The 19,300-nt window shown below is 41.3% G+C and overlaps 1 protein-coding gene across 1 annotated transcript in view; it reads right to left on the bottom strand.

The window, feature by feature from the left end:
• Positions 1–1,109: 1,109 nt before the first annotated feature.
• ANO6 (anoctamin 6) overlaps positions 1,110–19,300 on the bottom strand; it is a gene marked incomplete at its 5' end in the record, with an annotated part of 74,214 nt that continues 56,023 nt past the window's right edge. Inside the window, 10 exons of the mRNA XM_082498358.1 lie at positions 1,110–1,964; positions 2,899–3,004; positions 3,466–3,665; positions 9,466–9,671; positions 10,451–10,581; positions 13,499–13,596; positions 14,172–14,341; positions 15,226–15,451; positions 16,968–17,045; positions 18,515–18,660. Coding sequence (XP_082354484.1) covers positions 1,758–1,964; positions 2,899–3,004; positions 3,466–3,665; positions 9,466–9,671; positions 10,451–10,581; positions 13,499–13,596; positions 14,172–14,341; positions 15,226–15,451; positions 16,968–17,045; positions 18,515–18,660 — 1,568 coding nt within the window. The 3' untranslated portion in view covers positions 1,110–1,757. The remainder of the gene's footprint in view (positions 1,965–2,898; positions 3,005–3,465; positions 3,666–9,465; positions 9,672–10,450; positions 10,582–13,498; positions 13,597–14,171; positions 14,342–15,225; positions 15,452–16,967; positions 17,046–18,514; positions 18,661–19,300) is intronic.

Genomic DNA, 19,300 nt, shown 5'->3' with positions numbered 1-19,300 from the left:
CCCTTCTAAACTCTTAAGTCTCTTTTTCCCTTCTCTGCTTCTGTCTTTGAAGAGAGGTGGGGGGGAGTGTCTGTCGGTCCCATCTGGGGTGCCCCACATCCCCAGTGGCCAGTTCAGCCTAAACCACCACAATGTGCTACCTCTTCTGGTTTAAATGTCGCCATTTCAAAGGACAGGCTTGAGGTACACAGCAGTCACTATTTGGAAGTTTTGCTACAAAATTCAGACATTTGATTCCTTCTGATTATTAGTGGGATAAAACACGTCTTATAAATGCTACTTAGTTTCTACAAATAAACCTCTTAATATGTAAAAAAATATATGAGTAATCTGCCTAAAAATTCTGCGTATCTATTACATTTATGAAGAGTACAAAATTACAAATGCATCAGTAATCTCCTGGTTTACAGAGTCCAGGCATACTTTTGCTTTTTTTAACAAGATTTTGGTTTTCAGAAGTTGTAGAAATTGGTCCACTAAAACTGCTGAAAGAGAAAGCACGTTATTAATCTGGAATATCACTGCTGCAGACACAAAGCAGAGCTCTACATACATGCTTAATCTGTAATTCCCTAACGCCCAGTTTGCAACTGGAGCCAAGATAGCCAAACAGATCTGCAGCCTAATTTGAGGATGACTGATGGCTCTAGCACATGGATCCACACCTCTAATGTCCTTCCTAGTTATTTAAAGCTTCATAACACGGTTAAGGCATATTAAATGGTTTATTCCAATCTCCAGTTTCAGTAGATTCATGGTCTTGTCAGAATTCACTTTATCACGCAATGTTGTACCACAACAGGTCCAGCTCCACATTCTTCCTATCTCGAAATATTGCAGGGAAGAGCACGGTGCCTCTGGTGTGGGAGAAAACTGCAAAAGACAGCCCTCCACAATTATTGATATAGTACGTGAAAAGACTTTTAACACTCATTACTGTTACAGGTAGGAGACCTTCAAGGCTATGGTCACTCAGAGCAGAACGGGCAAGGGAACTGATGAAAGTCCATTGACTGGGGAAAGATAAAATGCCTGAGTTTTCTACTCACTTAGAGTGCTGTAAAGTCAGTTTGTATGCATTGATTTCAAAGGTAATTCTCCTGTTTACACAGAGATTGATGAACAGGATGGGCTTACAGTCCTGCTGCTTCTTGTGATCCACGTCCATGATTAATTGAAATATCTTGTTATCCATTTGAGTCTCAGTATGCATAGCTAATTCAGAGTAGCACACAACAGCTCTTAGTATGTCAATTCCAATGGCTTAACAACATGATTTTCAGTTGTATTTTTCTTCTCTTTCCTTCCTGGTTTGGCTTTGCCTCTTCATTTTGTAGTTGGCGTTTGCATCAGCAAGTAATCAAAACTCGTTCAGAAGACATGATGGTATTCTTACAACAAAACATTCTTGTTCTTAAGTTTTTATTCAAGTCAAACGAGATCTAATAGCTGATGCCTAAATAAAGTGAAAAGCACTCTATGCATTTGAGAATTAATCTGCATCTTCTTAAGATGAAAAATAATTTTTATCTTCACATGTTAGAAAAAAGTCCTAGTAAAGCCGTTAAAAAAGTTGATAACTCTTATCTGAGTCACAGTGGTTGCATTTGTCCAAGGGAAACTGGTAAATGAGCAGGTAACAGTTGCAAGAAATAATGTTTAGTAAAGGGAATTAATCCAAAGTGTTTGATTAGCTATTGGTAATATCTGGACAGGTATTAGTTGGCTAAATACTGTTATTCCATACAAAAAAGTAATTATTCAGCTTTAGGTCGGAAAGTGCTGTCGACTCCTTTGATAATTTTGTCGGCTATTTTCCCCATGGTTTTTTTCACAACTTTGAGATCGTTCTCATGCAAGAGTTTCTGTGTTAGGTACTTCTCTCGTTTGACCTTGCTCTTGGTCTTTTGTGATACATCCGGAATTACATATGAAATAATAAAATTCACAAAGTATATGACATGCTGGGGAAGGTGAAAATGAAAAAATGTCAGTCAGGCTGAACAGGACGTTATTATTATTATAAATGAAATCTCACGTTACCTCTTAAGACTCTGAGCTGGTTCTGTACCAGTATCTATCACAGTGGAATGGTATTTAAAAAAGCAGACATGACTAATGAATAGTATAATTGTCTGATAAACAAGAATTTCTGATTTTCTAATCCTGATTTTAACAAGGACTTCTCTGCCTACTTTGGGGGAACCCTGGTAGCCAGTGCTTCCCTCCTGCATGGAAATATTGGTTACAGTTTCTTTTAAAATTGTTTTAGGTTTGTTCAAATGAATCTGGGGCAATGGACTTTTCTCTGCAACAGGAACCCTGATCTAACCAGTTGCGTGTTTCTGATGACTTCAGTAGTCCCTGGATCAGTTCCTAAGTATATTTTATAATTAAATAATACCTAATATTCCTCTCCCTTCATCTTGGACCGACCCCTATCTTTTATTAGCCCATACTGTAGCTGCAGAGGAAGGAGCAATTGCTTCTTGAGCATCTAGAGACTCACCTCTTGCAGTGATCATCTTCATAGACTTCACTCTGCTAGTGCACGCGTATTATCTATATTTATTCATGAGGCTGTGCACAAACTTCCTTTAAGTATATGTAAAAACATTTTTGGTGTAACTGTCCCTTCTATTTCTGATACTAAAAGTAATTTTACAGTTCTTGAGGAAAGAAACAGCAAACACGTTGGGCAATCCTCAGCTGATGTCATGACTTCAGAGACTTCTTTTCTAACGGCACTACACTTAATTTACATCTCCCAAGCTCTTGCCCATGCTAGCACACATCACCAGCTCTGATAGCCGTGCCTGGGCTGAATGTCTTTGAAGGATTTTCTGCACGAAGGGAAGAGAAGTTTAAATAACAATGCTCCAAACCCCATACACTTACTTCCATGACAATGATGAAAGCCAGCTTGGCTGCGATGACATGCCAGTAGTATATGTTGTGCTCATACTGGTGCTGGTGACCAGCAGGGTAGCGGAGATCCCGGTATCTGAAAGCAAGTTAGGAAAGTCGGGAACTTGTCTCAGGCATCTCTGCAGTACGGCACTGCGGCCAGAGGATGGAGCAAGACACGTCCCTGCTTAAGGCGTCCAGGAACAGTTAGCTCCACATAACTGCAGTAACTGGTAAAATCGCATCTGCAGAATAAGCTATATTTGGTTGAAATGACCCTTTTTTTTTTTTTTGCCACGGTATGAATCACTTATAGAACTTTTAAAGTGCCTTTTTTGATGACTATCTATTATGAGAAAAACAAAAGAACGGAAGAATTTCCTGCACAGCGAAAACTTTTGGGCGAATACTTCCACTCAGTTCTGCCTTTCGAAATGTGCTGGCTTTTACTGCGTTTTAACATTTCTTACCGGATATTGTTAACTGAATTGCATGATTTAGGTATTAAAAATCATATTTATTTCTGTCATTGGAAAAGAATGGTTATTTGACACTTGCCTGCATGTTGTTTGGTTCCCAAACCAAGGGGAAAATGGCTTGCTTGCATTCTTGAAGTCTGATATATTGAAGACAGAAAGTGTACTGTTTATATACCCTTTCATAGTGTGACTGCTGTGACTCCCATACGGAGGGACTGAAAAGGACCAGTAATAAACCAGACGAGGAATCATGTCAGATGTAAAAGCAATGATCATAGCCTGCATTTCAGAAAAAGAAGACAAAAAAGCAGAGCAGCGTTTAAGAAATAAGCCTTAATATGCATGGCTTTGCCATATACTTAGTATCTCAAAAGTTACAGTATGAGCTAAAAATAGAAAATATGTACTTTTCCAGTCAGTGGTTCCCTCTGTAAATTAGCACGTACTCACTCACAGGCATACAACAATCTCTTTCTGGAATGTGCACTCTGTATGGTTTTTAAATTACACTAGCTCTGCTGGATGCCTTAAAAAAGTTACACCATAATACACTTTGTTCCTCATTAGCACGCAGTGGAGGTCAGCAGCCAAACTCACCTTAAAGTACTCTGAGGTAACCTTCAGCAAACGTGTTTGCTACCAGATGTACTTATGAGATGCTTAAAGAAATCCTGCCTGGTGAAACTCACGGAAACAACGGAAGAGTCCTTCAGTAATAGAAAATTAAATTTCACCAGGGACCCTTAGATTTGAGTAAAGGAATTAAATAAATTATACATATATAGCCGATCCATCCCTGACCCCAGAAACATCCCACTCTTTCTGAGGCGCCGGCCAGCCCAACTCCATCTTGGCAGTTGATGCCTCATAAGTTTCATTGTCAGTACATGTGTGGAAACTGCTCGTGATGCCAAGATAATCTTTTTGGTAGCAGCTGCATAGCACTGTTTTACATATGACGTGGCCATTTGTTTTTATCTTGCTCCCAAGAGAGTCCCTGTCCTGCTCAGTCTGCCAGTCACAAACCGGGTAGGAAACTGGATCTGTGGGTTTGTTGTGGGAAGTCTTTTCTAAACTCATGAACTTCCCAAAACATCCTGTTCTTGAGGACAGGTTAACTATGCTTAATCCAATCTCCTCCTCTGCTATTGCAAATGCAAGAGGTTCCCCTATGAGGATGACGTTCCACTGGCCCGATCTGCAGCAGAGTGCCCAGCAAGAGGCCACCCGGCCAGCCCATGACGATAGGTGTCTCTGGTGCCCAGCACCCAGGAAGGAGTGATGAGCGAGCTGCACTCCAGGGCTGAAAGAGAAGTCTTTTGTCCCATTGTCCCACTTGACAACATGGATGGGAAGAACCAGGGCAGAGACGTGGAGGAGAAAGGTGTGAAGTAGGGATCTAATGGGATCAGGGGGAGGCAGATTTAGGCAAAGTTGTATAAAAGGGGCAGAAAAAAGCCATAGGAAAGGCGTGGGACAGAGGAAGCAGCAAAGTTAAGCAGTAATGGGTAACAGAGGAGCATAAGAGCTGGTTAATATCAGTATTTTATTCTCTTCATGCCAGTCTGTGATTCATGCCGTCTGCATGCCCTTATTTTCATGAGATAGGGCAAAAATTGTCCACCCTGGTGCAGCGTTCCCAGCAAGACAGCCCCAACCTGAGGGGCTATTTGTAACAGTTGAAAAAAAAGGGAAGGGGAGAGAGGAGAAAGGTACAAAAAAAGCAGACCTCTCTTCTACAGTTCCTCAAACAACACTTTGGTGGCAGTGCTAGCTAAACCAACCCCCCTCCCTCCTGCCTTTGCCCCTAGCAGTTCACTCATGCATCCATGCAGCTGTGCAGCAGACCACATCACGGCACTGATCTGGTGGGGAATCCCGGCTGGATCCACTCCCTGATGTGGTTCACGGTGTGTCTGTCGGAGCTCTGGTGCCAGTGCCACACCAGAGAGAGCAACAAGGAGAAAAGTCAGGGAAGAGAAAGGGCAAGGAGTTGAAAAGGGTGCACCTCAATTACCACCGCTGCCAAATGTTGAACACTAAAACAAGACTTAAGATTGAGACCGTGGTCCAAAATCTATATTTGGCTTTCCAGAACATTGTTACAGTTGAGTTCAGTTGAAGGAAAATTAATTTGGCTGATGAGAAAGAAAAGGGAGGCGTCCTAAGACTAAAATAAACTCATTTAAAATCTTCAAGGATACTAAGGATACTTTTTTTTTTTTTTGGTACTGTACTCTGGCTTGAATCAAGTGTAGTTGGCATGCACTTTTAAAAACTGTTTTTAAGCATTACATGTCAGTGTGCAATGAAGTGAAAATTATGTGTTGTTTATATTTACACGAAGAGTAGGTGGTTTTGGCGGACAAGAAATATATATTACTATGTCTTGCAGTTGCAGGGAGAAGACCTCGCACCTAAATTACTCTGTTTTTAACTGAAGTACAGCACAGAAAGTTTTAGTTAAATATAATTTCTTTCTGTTCATTAGCTCATCTAGTCAGACCAGAAATGAACTAACAGCAACTGAACAGTAAGGCAAAAAAATCCCTTCTCCCTTTGGACCAAATGAGTTTGATACTGCTTCTGCGTATCATTTAGAAAGATGCTGGAATATGGTATTTACACAACTTAATATTTGCTCTTACTGAATTTTTTTGCAAGGCCCCAGGTCTCTCATCATCCTAAATCTGAACCCCATCCCACTCTCCTCCCTCTCTCGGAATGAACTCCAGATGTGCTCCAGAGAGCTGTAAGGACAGAAATACGAAAGCTAATCTTAGGGCATCCTCTCAAAGGAAAAACATTTTTTCCTCCTGAATTATGGTCTGCATTTTGGGGTATTGCACTGGAGAACTACAAACAAATAGCACATTCTCTGCTTCCTAAGATTTGCTGCACACAGTTTTCCATTTATACCATAACTAATTAAAATCAGTCTTCAAATCAACAACAGATGCTTTGGTATCATGCAACAGCAAGTCCGGTGCCTGACTGGCAAGTCGCAAAACTGATAGTTTTGTGTAAAAGTTGCTTGCAAGCTACTAGCAGGTCTTACAAAGGTACTGCACAAAGGAAAAGATGATACGCTACCCAAGTCAAATCAGCTATAACAAGTCACACAGAAGAGAAGAAACACTTTCTGTGTACTAAGGAAAAATCAAGGCAAAGAGGGTAAAGGAAAGACTGATGACCTATACTAGATCCTGGATGTCAAACAAGAAAAAAACGTACTTAAAGGAAGAAAACGGTTTCTAGCATTTGATCTAGTATACGGCTTTATAGCCCACGCTTCATTAGGAAGAAACACTGATCTCTTTGAGGTCCTTACAACACCTGCAGCAGGGCCTTTGGCACACGACATGGTGCTGTGCCCCTCACATGCCGTCAATATACTTCTGCACATTGAGGACTCCCCTGGTTTCAGCGATGCTTTGAGGGGTATAGCACATAAGGAGGAATTTGGAGTGAAAGAAGTTGCAAAGCTCAGATTAGCCTCAGGTGTGCTGTGACTGGGTAGCGACAGACAATCATTGCTGGGTCATTTTTCTGCAGAAAGCGGGACATGAATCCATTCCTAACAGAAGCCTACACATGTCTGAGTCACCACAAGGTCACCAAAGCCACTTTAACTCTGCCCTGAATATCATAAGGACTACGACTTAGGTAGTCATAACAATATTTTAAAGCAAGCTCAAGATGTATACCCAACTTTTCATTTCATAGTGGTATTACAAGATCCAGCTGGATTGACGAGGGAAGACAGTTAGCTTATCCAATAGCATAACATATTTGTTTTTCTTCCAGGAACACAGAATTTTTTTTGCCTTTTATTTTATAAGTTTTCTAGCAGCATAGTTCAAAAGACGATATGGATGCATCAATAATGTTGCCTGTACTTCTAGCTATGCTAGATGAAGCTATGCTTCATCTGGGAATTTGCGTTGTCTGCCGGGATTTCCATCATTTGCTGGGAGAGTTATCTTTAACAATTTTTTGCACAAGCAGTAAACCAAAAGAGCCCAAAAGTATCTCCGGTGCCACCTGACATTTCTAAAAATCTGTACATGTGTTACCGAAGTTGCATGGCTTTTGTTTTAAATTTTAACACCAGATTTACTAGTAGGCCTTGGATGTTTCACATGCCTATGGAACAGCTGGATTTATGTTTGGTTTGCCTCAGCAGAGCACTGCAGAACAGCTGGAGCATATGCACGAGCTCGCTGTCTCCCAGATTCTCTTGTAAATTCCATCGTCAAGTTCTGCTGATTTTCTGTAGTGCGAAATGAAGTTCTGAACAAGAATAATGGTCATTTTGGGAGGCTTTTCAATACCTGAAAATACATCTGATAGCTGAGCCTGACACATAAAGTTTTCCTAATCACTGAAATCCACCCTGGACTTCTGTTTCTATGTGGTACCACCCCCAGCCCCCCAAAATAATGAAAACAAGCTACTGAGAAGATGACAACCCAATAGGCAGTCAGGTCATGAAAAAAAAATCTTCCTGTTCTTTGAAAACAGGGCCCCCCTCCTTTCAGGGCCAAAACAAAGACTTTTTAAAGTGGGGGAAAAAAGAGAGGCGAATATGCAGGGACACTCACCTTGGTGTGGGGAGAGAAGGTGCATGTACCTGTTCCATTATTTCTGAAAAGCCAGACCCCTGCAGTTGAGACCCCAGAACAGCCAAGCACCGAATGACTATAGAAGGTGCCTGAGATATACAGAAAAATAAGCTCACACCCTTTATTTAAATTTTAATTGCTCTTTTACTTGAAATAAGTCCCCTAACTATCAGGTTAGTATCTATGATTGTAGAATCATAGAATGGTTTAGGTTGGAAGGGACCTTCAAGATCACCTAGTTCCAACGCTCCTGCCGTGGGATAGAGTGCTCAGCTCCATCTCCATCCTCTTACCCGAAGTCCCCCATTCTCCGAACAGGCAGAGCTTCCTGTGAAAGCTTGGGCTAAGATGAACTTTGGTCTTCAGGCTCAACTGTTTTCTCCAGAAAATCCTACTGAGCGCAACAAGGTACTGTTACTGCAAGGACGAGGTCCTGGAGGAAGCGGCTACCTTTCAAAATGTGTCAGAAGGGACCCCTGATCTCACCGATAACAGTAGCAAATGGTGACATTGTCAAAAAGATTATTAACCATGGATAGTCTGTGGTGTTACTGTCCCTGCAGAGGAAACCAGTGGTCACTGCTGTTTTGAGAAAAGCCAGCAGTGGAAATTTTTTGAAAGATAATACATATTAGCTACTGTTTAAGAATAAGTAATCAAATAATTCACAGTGGTAAAGTCCAATGGGTTATTTTTCTCCCCACGATGCAGCCTATGTATAAGATATTGGTGAATTAACGATATGGGAAATTTGAAAGGTCTGAATTTCATTGTTAGGAGTATATTTATCAGAAAGAAGTTCTTTTTTCCTAAATATTTTAAAGAAACCCTTTCAAAATTAATTTTAAATCCAACTGAAAAAGACATTAATTTGCAAATTCTCAGAAAATTCATTCTGATTTCAAAAGGTAAGTGCTGCAATTTTCAGCACATGTTGTATGTATAAGTACAAAACAAAGAAGCTGAATTTCTGTTTTAAGTGCAAAATTGCTTAAAGCCAAATTCAAATATGAAGGCACTGACCGTAACAATTGTAACAATTAGAAAGAGCAATCAATTATAAATTAGCTAAGCTGAAACCTAATTTTTTCAAAATTAATGCATTTAGCTGTAGACTGTCTGAAAAGATCTCTGTACTATGTGCTATAATTTTAGGAAAGATGTGCTACAGTCTTCATATGTAACAGATTTTTCTGAAGATGCTAGCTCCTCTAAATAAAATGTCTTTATTCTTTAGATGTAGCATTTTAGACAGTAGCCATATTCTGTTTCCAAAACATCTGGAAAGTAACTGAGAGGCTATTGCACAGGGGCTGAAGTCTTAAGGGACTGATGCTCATAATTCGTTTAAGATCATTGAAATGCTACATCGCCACACATGGTGTTCCCACGTTTGGACGTAACACCTGCAGTGAAGGCATTTTACCCTTTGCAGTTGTTGGCCCCGTACTTACATTGGTGACCACCGCCAGAATGGCTATGCCTTGCATGATGGGCTGCCAGGCGCCGATGTCTTGTGCCTTCTGCGGAACCATGCGCCTGAACTGGGTCGTCAGCTTCCACGCATCCAACCGGATTTCCAACATGTTGTTAATAAGAGCCAGAAGAGGAGCCAGGGGGAACGACGCCACAAACAGAGTGACAAAGCCAAATTGTATAACTGTCAAAGGGGGAGAGGTTACATACATTGATGGGGCTTTCACTCACTGGAGATAAGCACATATGAGCACATATGCTTTATATACTCAAACCGTGGGAGAGACATCTTCTGTATGAGAAGATAGGAGTGCAAAGTGCTGAAAAACCCTGCCAGGTGGAGGGGCCAGGAAAACGTTACAAGTCACAACACAGCAAGAGAAACTATTGTAGGTATTTAAACATCCGTTTCTTTCTTGTGTCTTCATCATGAAGACTTGGAAATCTAATGACTAACCTAGTCTATCTGTCTCCGTGCTGTGCTGGATAGCCTCAACTAACAATCACCTTACTGGTGTCCAGGTGCTGCAACAAGTATGCTGGCAATGGTGTGACAGAATGGATGGTGGCAACAAACTGGAAATCTGCCAGCTCCCAAGAGACCAGCAAGTCCTGGTGACCGCAGGTCCCCATCAGAGCAGACCGACACAGGGCTCTACTGCACAACACTGGAACGTGGTAGTGGTCTGCCTTCTGGATGCATTTCGTGGAGGATGAGGCAAAGAAGCAGCAGTTCTTCTCCTTGTACAATCATGTGCTGTTTCCTAGTTATAAACTGGATCGAGGCGTAGCTGCTTAATAAAAGCTTGCAACGCTATCTATAATGGCTCATCAAAACTCGCCTTGGAAAAACATTCATGTCCTCTGTCTATACGCTTATTAAGCATTGCTGGTACGAAGATTTTCTTTAGAGCATGTTCGTACCCAGCAGCAACACTGAACCCCAACTAAACTGCCACTTACCCATTTCAAGATATTCGTAAAACAGTCCAAGTTTTCCAATGGGCTGCAGGTGGTAGTCCTGTTCCCAGCGTGGAACAACTTTTTCTGATCGAGCAGCTGCACAGTATCTTCCGATTAGATTCTTAACCCAACTATCAGCCAGGGAGAAAAAGACCACTAAAATAAATAAAATAACCTAAAAAGTTCAGTAAATGGAAAAAAAATTACATTCGTGCTGTTATAGCTTTGAACAGTGGATTTAGTTATTCTTGAATTACTGAAAATTTCCTTCAAACATGAGTATAATCTTCTGTTGCCTTATCCTGAAAGCAGTTATTTACAACCATAAATAAGAGTGTAAAGCTGTAATGTAACAGAATCATAGTGATTTATATTTATGTCGTACAGGTAAATGACCACATAAAATTCAAGGTAACAAAAAAGCTAGTTAAATGTAGGCCTGTGGTTGGACAGTTTAATTCCTTCTGCTGACAAAATTAACAGAATCATGGAATGGTTGAAGTTGGAAGGCACCTCTGGAGGTCATCTGGTCCAACCCCTTCTTGCACAGGCAGGGCCACCTAGAGCCGGTTGTCCACGACCATGTCCAGACAGCTTTTGAATATCTCCAAGGATGGAGCCTCCACAACTTCCCTGGGCAACCTGTGCCAGTGCTTGGTCACTCTTACAGTAAAAAATTGTTTTCTAATGTTCAGGGGGAACATCCTGTGTTTCAGTTTGTGCCCTTTGCCTCTGGTCCTATCACTGGACATTAGTCACTGAGATTAGTCTGTCTCCCTCTACTTTACTCTTGCCCTTCAGGTATTTGTACACATTGATGAGATCCCCTGAGCCTCCTCTACTCCAGGCTGATCAGTACCAGCTCTCTCAGACTGTCCTCATATGTGCGGTGCTCCAGTTCCTTAATCATCCTTGTAGCCCTTTGTTGGACTTTCTTCAGTATGTCCATGTCTCTCTTGTACTGGTGGGCCCAAAACTGGATACAATACTCCAGGTGTGGCCTCCCTAGTGCTGAGTAGAGGGGAAGGATCACCTCCCTCAACCTGCTGGCAACGCTCCTCCTAATGCAGTTGAAGATACCGTTAGCCTTTTTTGCCATAAGGACACATTGCTGGCTCAAGTTCAACTTGGGTGGCCACCAGGACCCCCAGTCCCTTTTCTGCCAAGCTGCTTTCCAGCTGGGTGGCCCCCAGCATATACTGATGTATGGGATTGTTCTCCCCCAGGCGCAGGACTTTGACCTTCCCGTTGTTGAATTCCATGAGATTCTTGTCAGCCCATTTCTCCAGCCTGTCAAGGTCCCTCTGGGCAGTAGCACAACCCTCTGACTTATCAGGTTGGTGTTATCAGCAAACTTGCACTCTGTCCCCTCATCCAGATCACTAACGAAGATGTGAAACAGGACGGACCCAGTAGTGATCCCTGGGGTACACTGCTAGTGACAAGCCTCCAACTAGACTTCATGCCACTGATCAGCACCCTCTGGGCCTGGCCATTCAGCCAGTTTTCAGTCCACCTCACTGTCTGCTCATGCAGCCCATACTTCAATAGCTTCTGTATGAGGCTTTTATGGAAGACAATGTCAACAGCCTTACTGAAGTCCAGGTAGACAATATCCACTGCTCTCCCCTCATATACTGAGCCAGTCATTTCATCATAGAAGGTTAGCAGGTTGGTCAACCATGGCTTCCCCATGGTGAATTCATGCTGACTACTCCTGATGACTTTCTTATCCTTCATATGTCTGGAAACGGTTTCCAGGATTAGCTGCTCCTTCACCTTCCCAGGGATCGAGGTGAGGCTGATATTCTCATCCGAAAGGCTTGCAGGAGAATTTAAGAAAACTGATGAATTGGCTGTAGCCATTTTCAGCATCAAAGAACCATATTAAAAAAAGGGGGGATGGGGGCGAATGTCTATCAACAGAGAAAAACCCCAAATGGTTTATACTTGCAGAGATGCAGAATGAGAAGGCAGTTAAGAACCAGACCCAGAAGTGATACTCAGCACTTCAACACCTAAATGTTACTTGTCACTCTGGGAAGTGAATTAAAAATTCTGGTCAGATGAATTTATTTCCAGTACACAGAAGGGGGAGTCAGTTGTCTATGGCTGGAGCTGACATCTGCAGGCATGTTCAGCCTAGGAACCCTTCCCCAGGGAAAAGAAGAGGTTGAAAAGACGGATGGGTCTACAGGTCCACCCTGCAACCAGCAGCACACGCAGAGCATTGGGGTCTGGAGGAACCGTACCTCAGCAGAGCACCCTAGCCTCAGCCCTACGCAGTATTTATGACACACTTTGAAATGGGGCCACTGTGCAGCAAACGAGGACAATTCGTGGGCTTGGAAGAACCACAGCCAGAGGGTATACAATGCCATGGGCTGGTGCTTATGGCATTCAGGAGGGCATGAGCAAACTGGGAGTTCCCTACTCCAAGTAACATAACAGCCAGTGATCAGCATAATAAAGAACAAGTCCTGCGAGAAAGAACAGGGTCCTGCACAGTATATGAACCTCAATGAAATGGAGGGCATGTGTGGTTAGCACTTTGCTTATTGTTTACATTAAAACATGACCTTACAGAGTTCTCTCCCACTGAAAGAGAACGTCTAGGGACTATGAATGTCACATATGACTGTAAAACTAAATGAGTTAACTTAGTAACTTATACATGACTTTTAAAAGCCCAATGTCTAACAACAAATCATTCCACTCAATATTAAGCAGCAGTCTTTAGTTTAATACTTTCAGACCTTCTATTGCCTCAGTTTTAAATATCCAACCTGAAATACATTGAGTCTGATTTGCAGAGGAAGGAAGCATTTCTGATTAGAACTAAAATCAGTCAGAACGACAGAGACAGGAGCTCAGAGCTACCAGACCAAAAACATCCAAACTGTCTAAAAAGGCCCCAAAAGACTAGCCATATTCTTCTAGAATACGATATGCGCCTATCAAATTTAGTGTCCAAATGCCTGAACGCATCAAGCAAAAGCAGTACCTTTCAAATATGAAAGAGCAGATTACTTAATAGTTTGAACTTACGGAAGAAGCACTTCTTGAATGTTGTTCCAGATTGCTTTACCTCCTACTATGATGGCAAGCTGAGTTGTGAGTTCAAGGAGACATCCGCCTGGATCACACTGAAGGTTGGGAGAGACATGAAACATTTTTGAAGTTGGATAATGTTTCAGGCATGAATGAAGCATTGAAAATAATGCATTCCTGGTTTATGATGATAACATTTCTTAAAGCAATATAAGACGACTATTTAGGCAAACCTTTCCAGTAAGGTATGCAAAAGCCAATTCCAGTCATGTGGTCACATATGACAGGTTGACAAGACACCAGTGAAAGAGTGCCATACCAGGTGAAGTCATGCAGATCTGTACTGTGCTGTCACCAGGCGAGGGTCACCCAGCAGAACAGGAATCCTTCTGCTGATGTTCTCCCTTTCCTGTGTGCCAATTTACAGATTGTCGGACCATGGGAAAATAAGCTTGTCTGGGTACGCGTAATGCATTTCTAAGCCCAACTGGTCTCGTGTCATATTCTTTTATGCTAGCGGTCACTAAGGAGGCGATTGGCTTGGGAGGCAGTCATGTTTTGAACCCTCAAGTTAAATATGCACAACTATGCTATACACTCCTAACTGCAGCAGAATACCTGGACTAATGGCTCCTGCTGCTTAAAACCAAACATTATCATACATTCTTACCTCTTCATTGCGATACTTTCCTAGCCAATAAACTGGATTTCCAGGGTGACCTACAAATTTACCCTTAAAGAAGGCTATGTAGAAGCATGAAGAATAGTAGTTGACAAACTGGAACAAGAACATCTTTGTGGTCAGACTGTTTTCATAATCTGTCTGTGTCCTTGGAAGCTCTGCAATTAAAAAAAAATAATTAAAAAAGTGCCAACCAACAAGTAACCTACAAGCTTCTTTAGAACCTCAGCTGGAGAAGTACGTGTATGCCTTGTATTCCTTAATATGACTGAGAGCATTATGAATTAGATTGTACATAATCCCCATATATACTGTAACCATTATGCTAATTCTAAAACTATATGGGTTGTAAAAAGGAAAGAACTTTCCCCCTGACAATAAAGAAAAAGAACAAGCAAAAATTCTGATAACTCAGGGAAAAAAAAGCACCCAAATCCAGCACACTCAGGAAAGATGCAAATATAACACTTTGAACTGATGAAACAGTATTAAATGAAACTATATTAAAACACTGCACTACTTCACACATCTAAAGTAAAATAGCTACTTTAATGTTGATGGTCTGGATATAAAGAATAATAATATTTGCAACTGTTTATCTATTTAATAACATGGAAATGGCATCAAGCTTTGGAAAAGTGACCTTATTTCATTCATTTACAAGAAAACAGCTATTTTCCCCATAAACAAAAGCTAATGTAATTGAATGTGTTAGGCGTTACTGATCTGTTTTCATAAAGCTTGGTTATTATAGTAATTTTCTTTGCTTTCCCTGTTTCACAAGCACAAAACTGTAAACAATTGATCTTTCATGCTGACTATACAAGGAGTTTTCAGGCAGAGAGAGATGAATATCATATAGCTTTGATATTGAGAAAACCTGTATTTGAAAGTTTCTAGGTGGTATTGTGTGATTTGGTGGGAAAATTCTGAAATATATGGTACAGGTGTCCATTTATTGGCATTCTTATTATACACACAAATGCCACTTTTTCTTGCTATTTTACCCCAAGTTTCTATGTGAGGTACAGCAGCGGCATACCGAAGTCAGTAATCAGGATTGCCACTTTTTCATAGATGATGTTGAGAACCATAATGACTATAAAGCTGATGAGTGAAGCAGTTACTGAAGTGGCTGTCTGTGGAGTCAGGTACTTGCGGATCGCCTCCGTTCCGTTAATGTGCTGCGACAACGTCGCAGAAAACACCAGGAAAACCGAGAGCCTGTAGACAATGATTCCAATAACTGAAGCAATAATCAAAAGAATCTGCCAAGGGAACGCAAGAAAGATGTTAATATTGAACCACTGGCTTTGGGAAAAGGTGAGTTTGAAATACTTTTTACAATAGGCAAAAGGAAACCAATTGTGTGCCTGTCATTCTATCGTGTCAGATGAGTGCGAGGGGATGCTCAAATAAGATAGAAGGCAATAAATTTAGAATCCATAAAAGAAGACTTTTTTTTTTTTTCATGCAGCATAGTCAATCTGCAGGAAAGAAAAAAGATAGTCTGGTTTATGACTATTAACAAGGTTTGTACTGATGCGAACAAAGATAATGAGATGCGTAATCAAATCTTACACCTCGAGGCACGTGATGGAAGAAATCTCCCTCTTTTGACAGTGGGCAACTGGCAGGATGGCAAATGTACTAGCAAGTCCACATGGGTTATGGAGGGGGCTGTACCTTCTCTTTCACATGGTAATATTACAGACCCCTCAAAGGAATAGACAAATTTTAAGCCAAGTTATGTAATCCGCAGGAGTTGTAATAATGATCCATGCACCCCATCTTGCTTGCCATCTCCTCTCTTTCTGCTTTTCCTCCTGCTTTTATTTTTTGCTAGTTTTCTAGCTATTATTCAGACTGACGTCCACAGAGCTGTGATTTTTTTTTTTTCACTATCTCTGCAAACTGCCATGAATCCACGTACCTCCCCGCTCCCGGCACATAATAAGAGAGTGCAGCAACACAAATGACAAAGCTAGACCAAATCTCTTCCCTTCAACCTGAAGTCCTGCCTATTTAAATCCAACAGCAAGCCAGTATTCTTTCCCTTGTCTTTCAGATGTGTTAACATTGAGGCTCTTCTGGGCTGCCAGCCACCACTCTATCTCCTGGCTGTCTCCTGTCACCTAGGATGAGGTCTTTTCCAGCTGCAGTTTGTGCTACAGGCGAGGAAGACATGCAGCATGCTAAAACACTGAGCTTTTCAAGGCGACCTCTCTGGGTATGCTTGCCATGTTAGATATTGTTTCATGGGTGACTGGGCTGCTTTCACATTTTAGTTGTAATTAAAGCAGCGGCTCTGGAAGATTAGACAGTGCCCAGCTTTGCTCTGTTAAGTGAAATGAAAAACCTGAAAGAGGCCCAGGACTGTGAGACACGATATTGAAGCAAACGGCTGGAACAAGTAGGATAGAAACTGGCAGGGAGGAGAGTACATAAACAGTCTTTCCTCTGCTGCCCGCCCCAAAAGCAAAGACATTTATCTTAAAATAATCAAAGAAAAACCAATGGACCACATTCACAAGCATAACTCACAAGCTACAGCTGCAGGATATTTTGACATATTTTCGTTTGACTATACGCTAATGAGTATTTGGTGACTACAGCCACCTTCTCCATGTGGCTCCATAGCTTAATGGGCTTGGCTTATGCATAAGGTGGAAACACAACTGAATCTGTTCCTTTGTTATCTTTTGTTCAGTTCAGGAGAATCCCTTTTTATAGACTTTCTGGAGAAGTGAATTCATGAGGTGAAAGAATAAGAGAAGAACTTACCCAGAAGAAGATTGCACTTGTACAGAAAGTCATCCGTAGGCACTTCCCACAGGCAGTGTATGGCACATGTTCTTCTTGCTGTAAAAGATTTAGAAACAAATCAAGGATGCACCCAATCTTTTCTTCATATTTTTGGGTGCTGCAATTTATGATATTGAGGGCAGAAAAAAGGGAAGAGTTCTCTGGGTTTGTGTCCCTTCCTGCTTTGTTGTCCTGAAAACTCACATTTATTCATGATTTAAAAAGTCTTGCCTGATTACATGTGTCTTTATCTTTTTTTTCTTTGCTGCCCGTTCTAAGATACAAATGACTTCCATAGATGCTTCCACTCAGCTCTTATTGACTTCAACAGTGACAGAGTGCATAGTCTTTTCCAATGGACCCATCCTTCTTGTCTGATCATGGCATCCAAAGCCATCAGCTTTCAAACCTCCTTAGCTAAAATTAGCTGGCACTAAAATTTTGGTCCCTGATCTCCGTATTCCTCAATTTACCCCATAGGAACAATGGGATAGCTTTCCCAAGGAAAATGCCTACCTCAATATGTGAAAATTCAATGAGTCTTTATAGGATCTCTGAGGAGCAAAATAATTATATTTTTGCCTATTCTTCACCCTTTGAACTGTCTGAAAGGAACTTTCTAGCTATGACTTTATACCTTAAAGGTGGCAGAGGTTTATAAGCTTTTAAAAAGAACCAGTTTTTTTGTAGTACAAGATATAAAAAGAAGATCTATATAGGACAGTTTCAACTATGGCAGTTAATTTTTAAACTTTTCAGGTGCCCTCTAATAAAAATCAGTGTAATGTGGATGGAATGTGAAGGCGATGCAAATGATCAGATAAATACTGGAGTAATATATTGACAGAGAATAATAAAAAGTGAAGCTAAGCTGGAGTGAGCTACAGAAGCTAAAGCTACTCAAAATATCTAATAAATAGAGATCTAAAGTACGATCCTCATAAATATGAATCCTATTTCATTGAAATGAGGATTATCCTTGTCCCTGTGAGTTTGCTGCTATTGAGCGTAGCTGCAGCCACACGCACTTAGCAACAATACCTATTCATACATGTTTCAAACAGAAACACCTTTGGTTAAAAAACCAGTCTTGGCATGATATATAAGGTAACATCTTCCCCTCTATTTCACCCTTTTTTCCTGATGCATTCTTAGGCAAAGATAGCAAATGCTCTGTGATCTTGGCCTCTGGCAGCAACACTGAATCATTTCTTGGGGGATTTAATAAAGTAGACTTAGTCTCCTAAGCTGGGGACGATGCTTACTTCTGTTTATTTATGACACAGGAACCTCAGCAGTGCAAGCTCCTCAAACAGGCAATTACTTTAAGGTGCCTACAGTTAGGTATAAATTCCCTCTCACGCATCTGTACTTTCTAAAAGTTCACTATTTCCAGACCAGCTTATCGGCTCTCCTTGAAGCACTGCTGATTTATACAGCTCCAGTGCAGATTCACCATTTCCACAGTGTCCTGCCACCACGCGTCTATCGCAGTAGCCATCACCGGTTATCAGAATATTCCTTACCTGTGTGATTTCGTTCATTACTACATGAGTGCATCGAGCTTCATATTCCGGGCGAACTTGTTCTTCTTGCTCTAAGTACTCAACTGTGTCCCATTCATACTCCAGTTCAGCTTGCCGTCGCTTCCAAAACTCCAAAAACAAAGTAACTATCCAGAAGATAAACAAAAGGGAGCAATACCATGTGAGTGTTGGACACTGCCTGACCCCTTGGGCTATAACATGTGGCTCATGTTTTCCATACAGATTTCCACAGACATGGAATAAAACCCTTATTGGCTACTTTGATGATAAAAATAACTGGGTCTCCTTCTTTATGTGATTATTGCTTTGGATATACAGATACTTTAATAAGAGGAACCTGAGGTAAATGGTGGTGTAAGCACATGCTAAAGAATACAGGTAAATTTATTTGCTTTCTGCCTAAGGCTGGAGTAAGAGTACTTTGGATTTCATACTATAGACTACTTTTGAAAAAGTTTATCATGGGATGAGTAAGAGAGCAAGTTGGTTGGATAGGCGAAGAAAAAATGCCGGAGAGTGCAGGACTTCTAGAAAAGGAAAACACAGTATGCCAAAAATTGTCACAGGGAAAAGCTCATGTTCATTCAGTCTGCAATTTTTGTGCAGACAAGTTACCATTCTGCAGGTAATCAATGCTAGTTCAGGTAAAGTGGCTGAAACAGCCATCTTTCCTCCTCTGCTCGCATGAATCTGAAGGGGCTGCAGCTCTTTTTGCATGCCCTGGAGCTTAGAAACTCCCTGGAACAGCAGTTCCCCTGGACTGTG

This window comes from Vanellus vanellus, assembly GCF_965231255.1.
Source record: "Vanellus vanellus genome assembly, chromosome: 1".
Lineage (NCBI taxonomy): Eukaryota > Metazoa > Chordata > Aves > Charadriiformes > Charadriidae > Vanellus > Vanellus vanellus.
The sequence above is the reverse complement of the archived record's forward strand: the minus strand, read 5'-3'. Positions and strand labels throughout refer to the sequence as shown.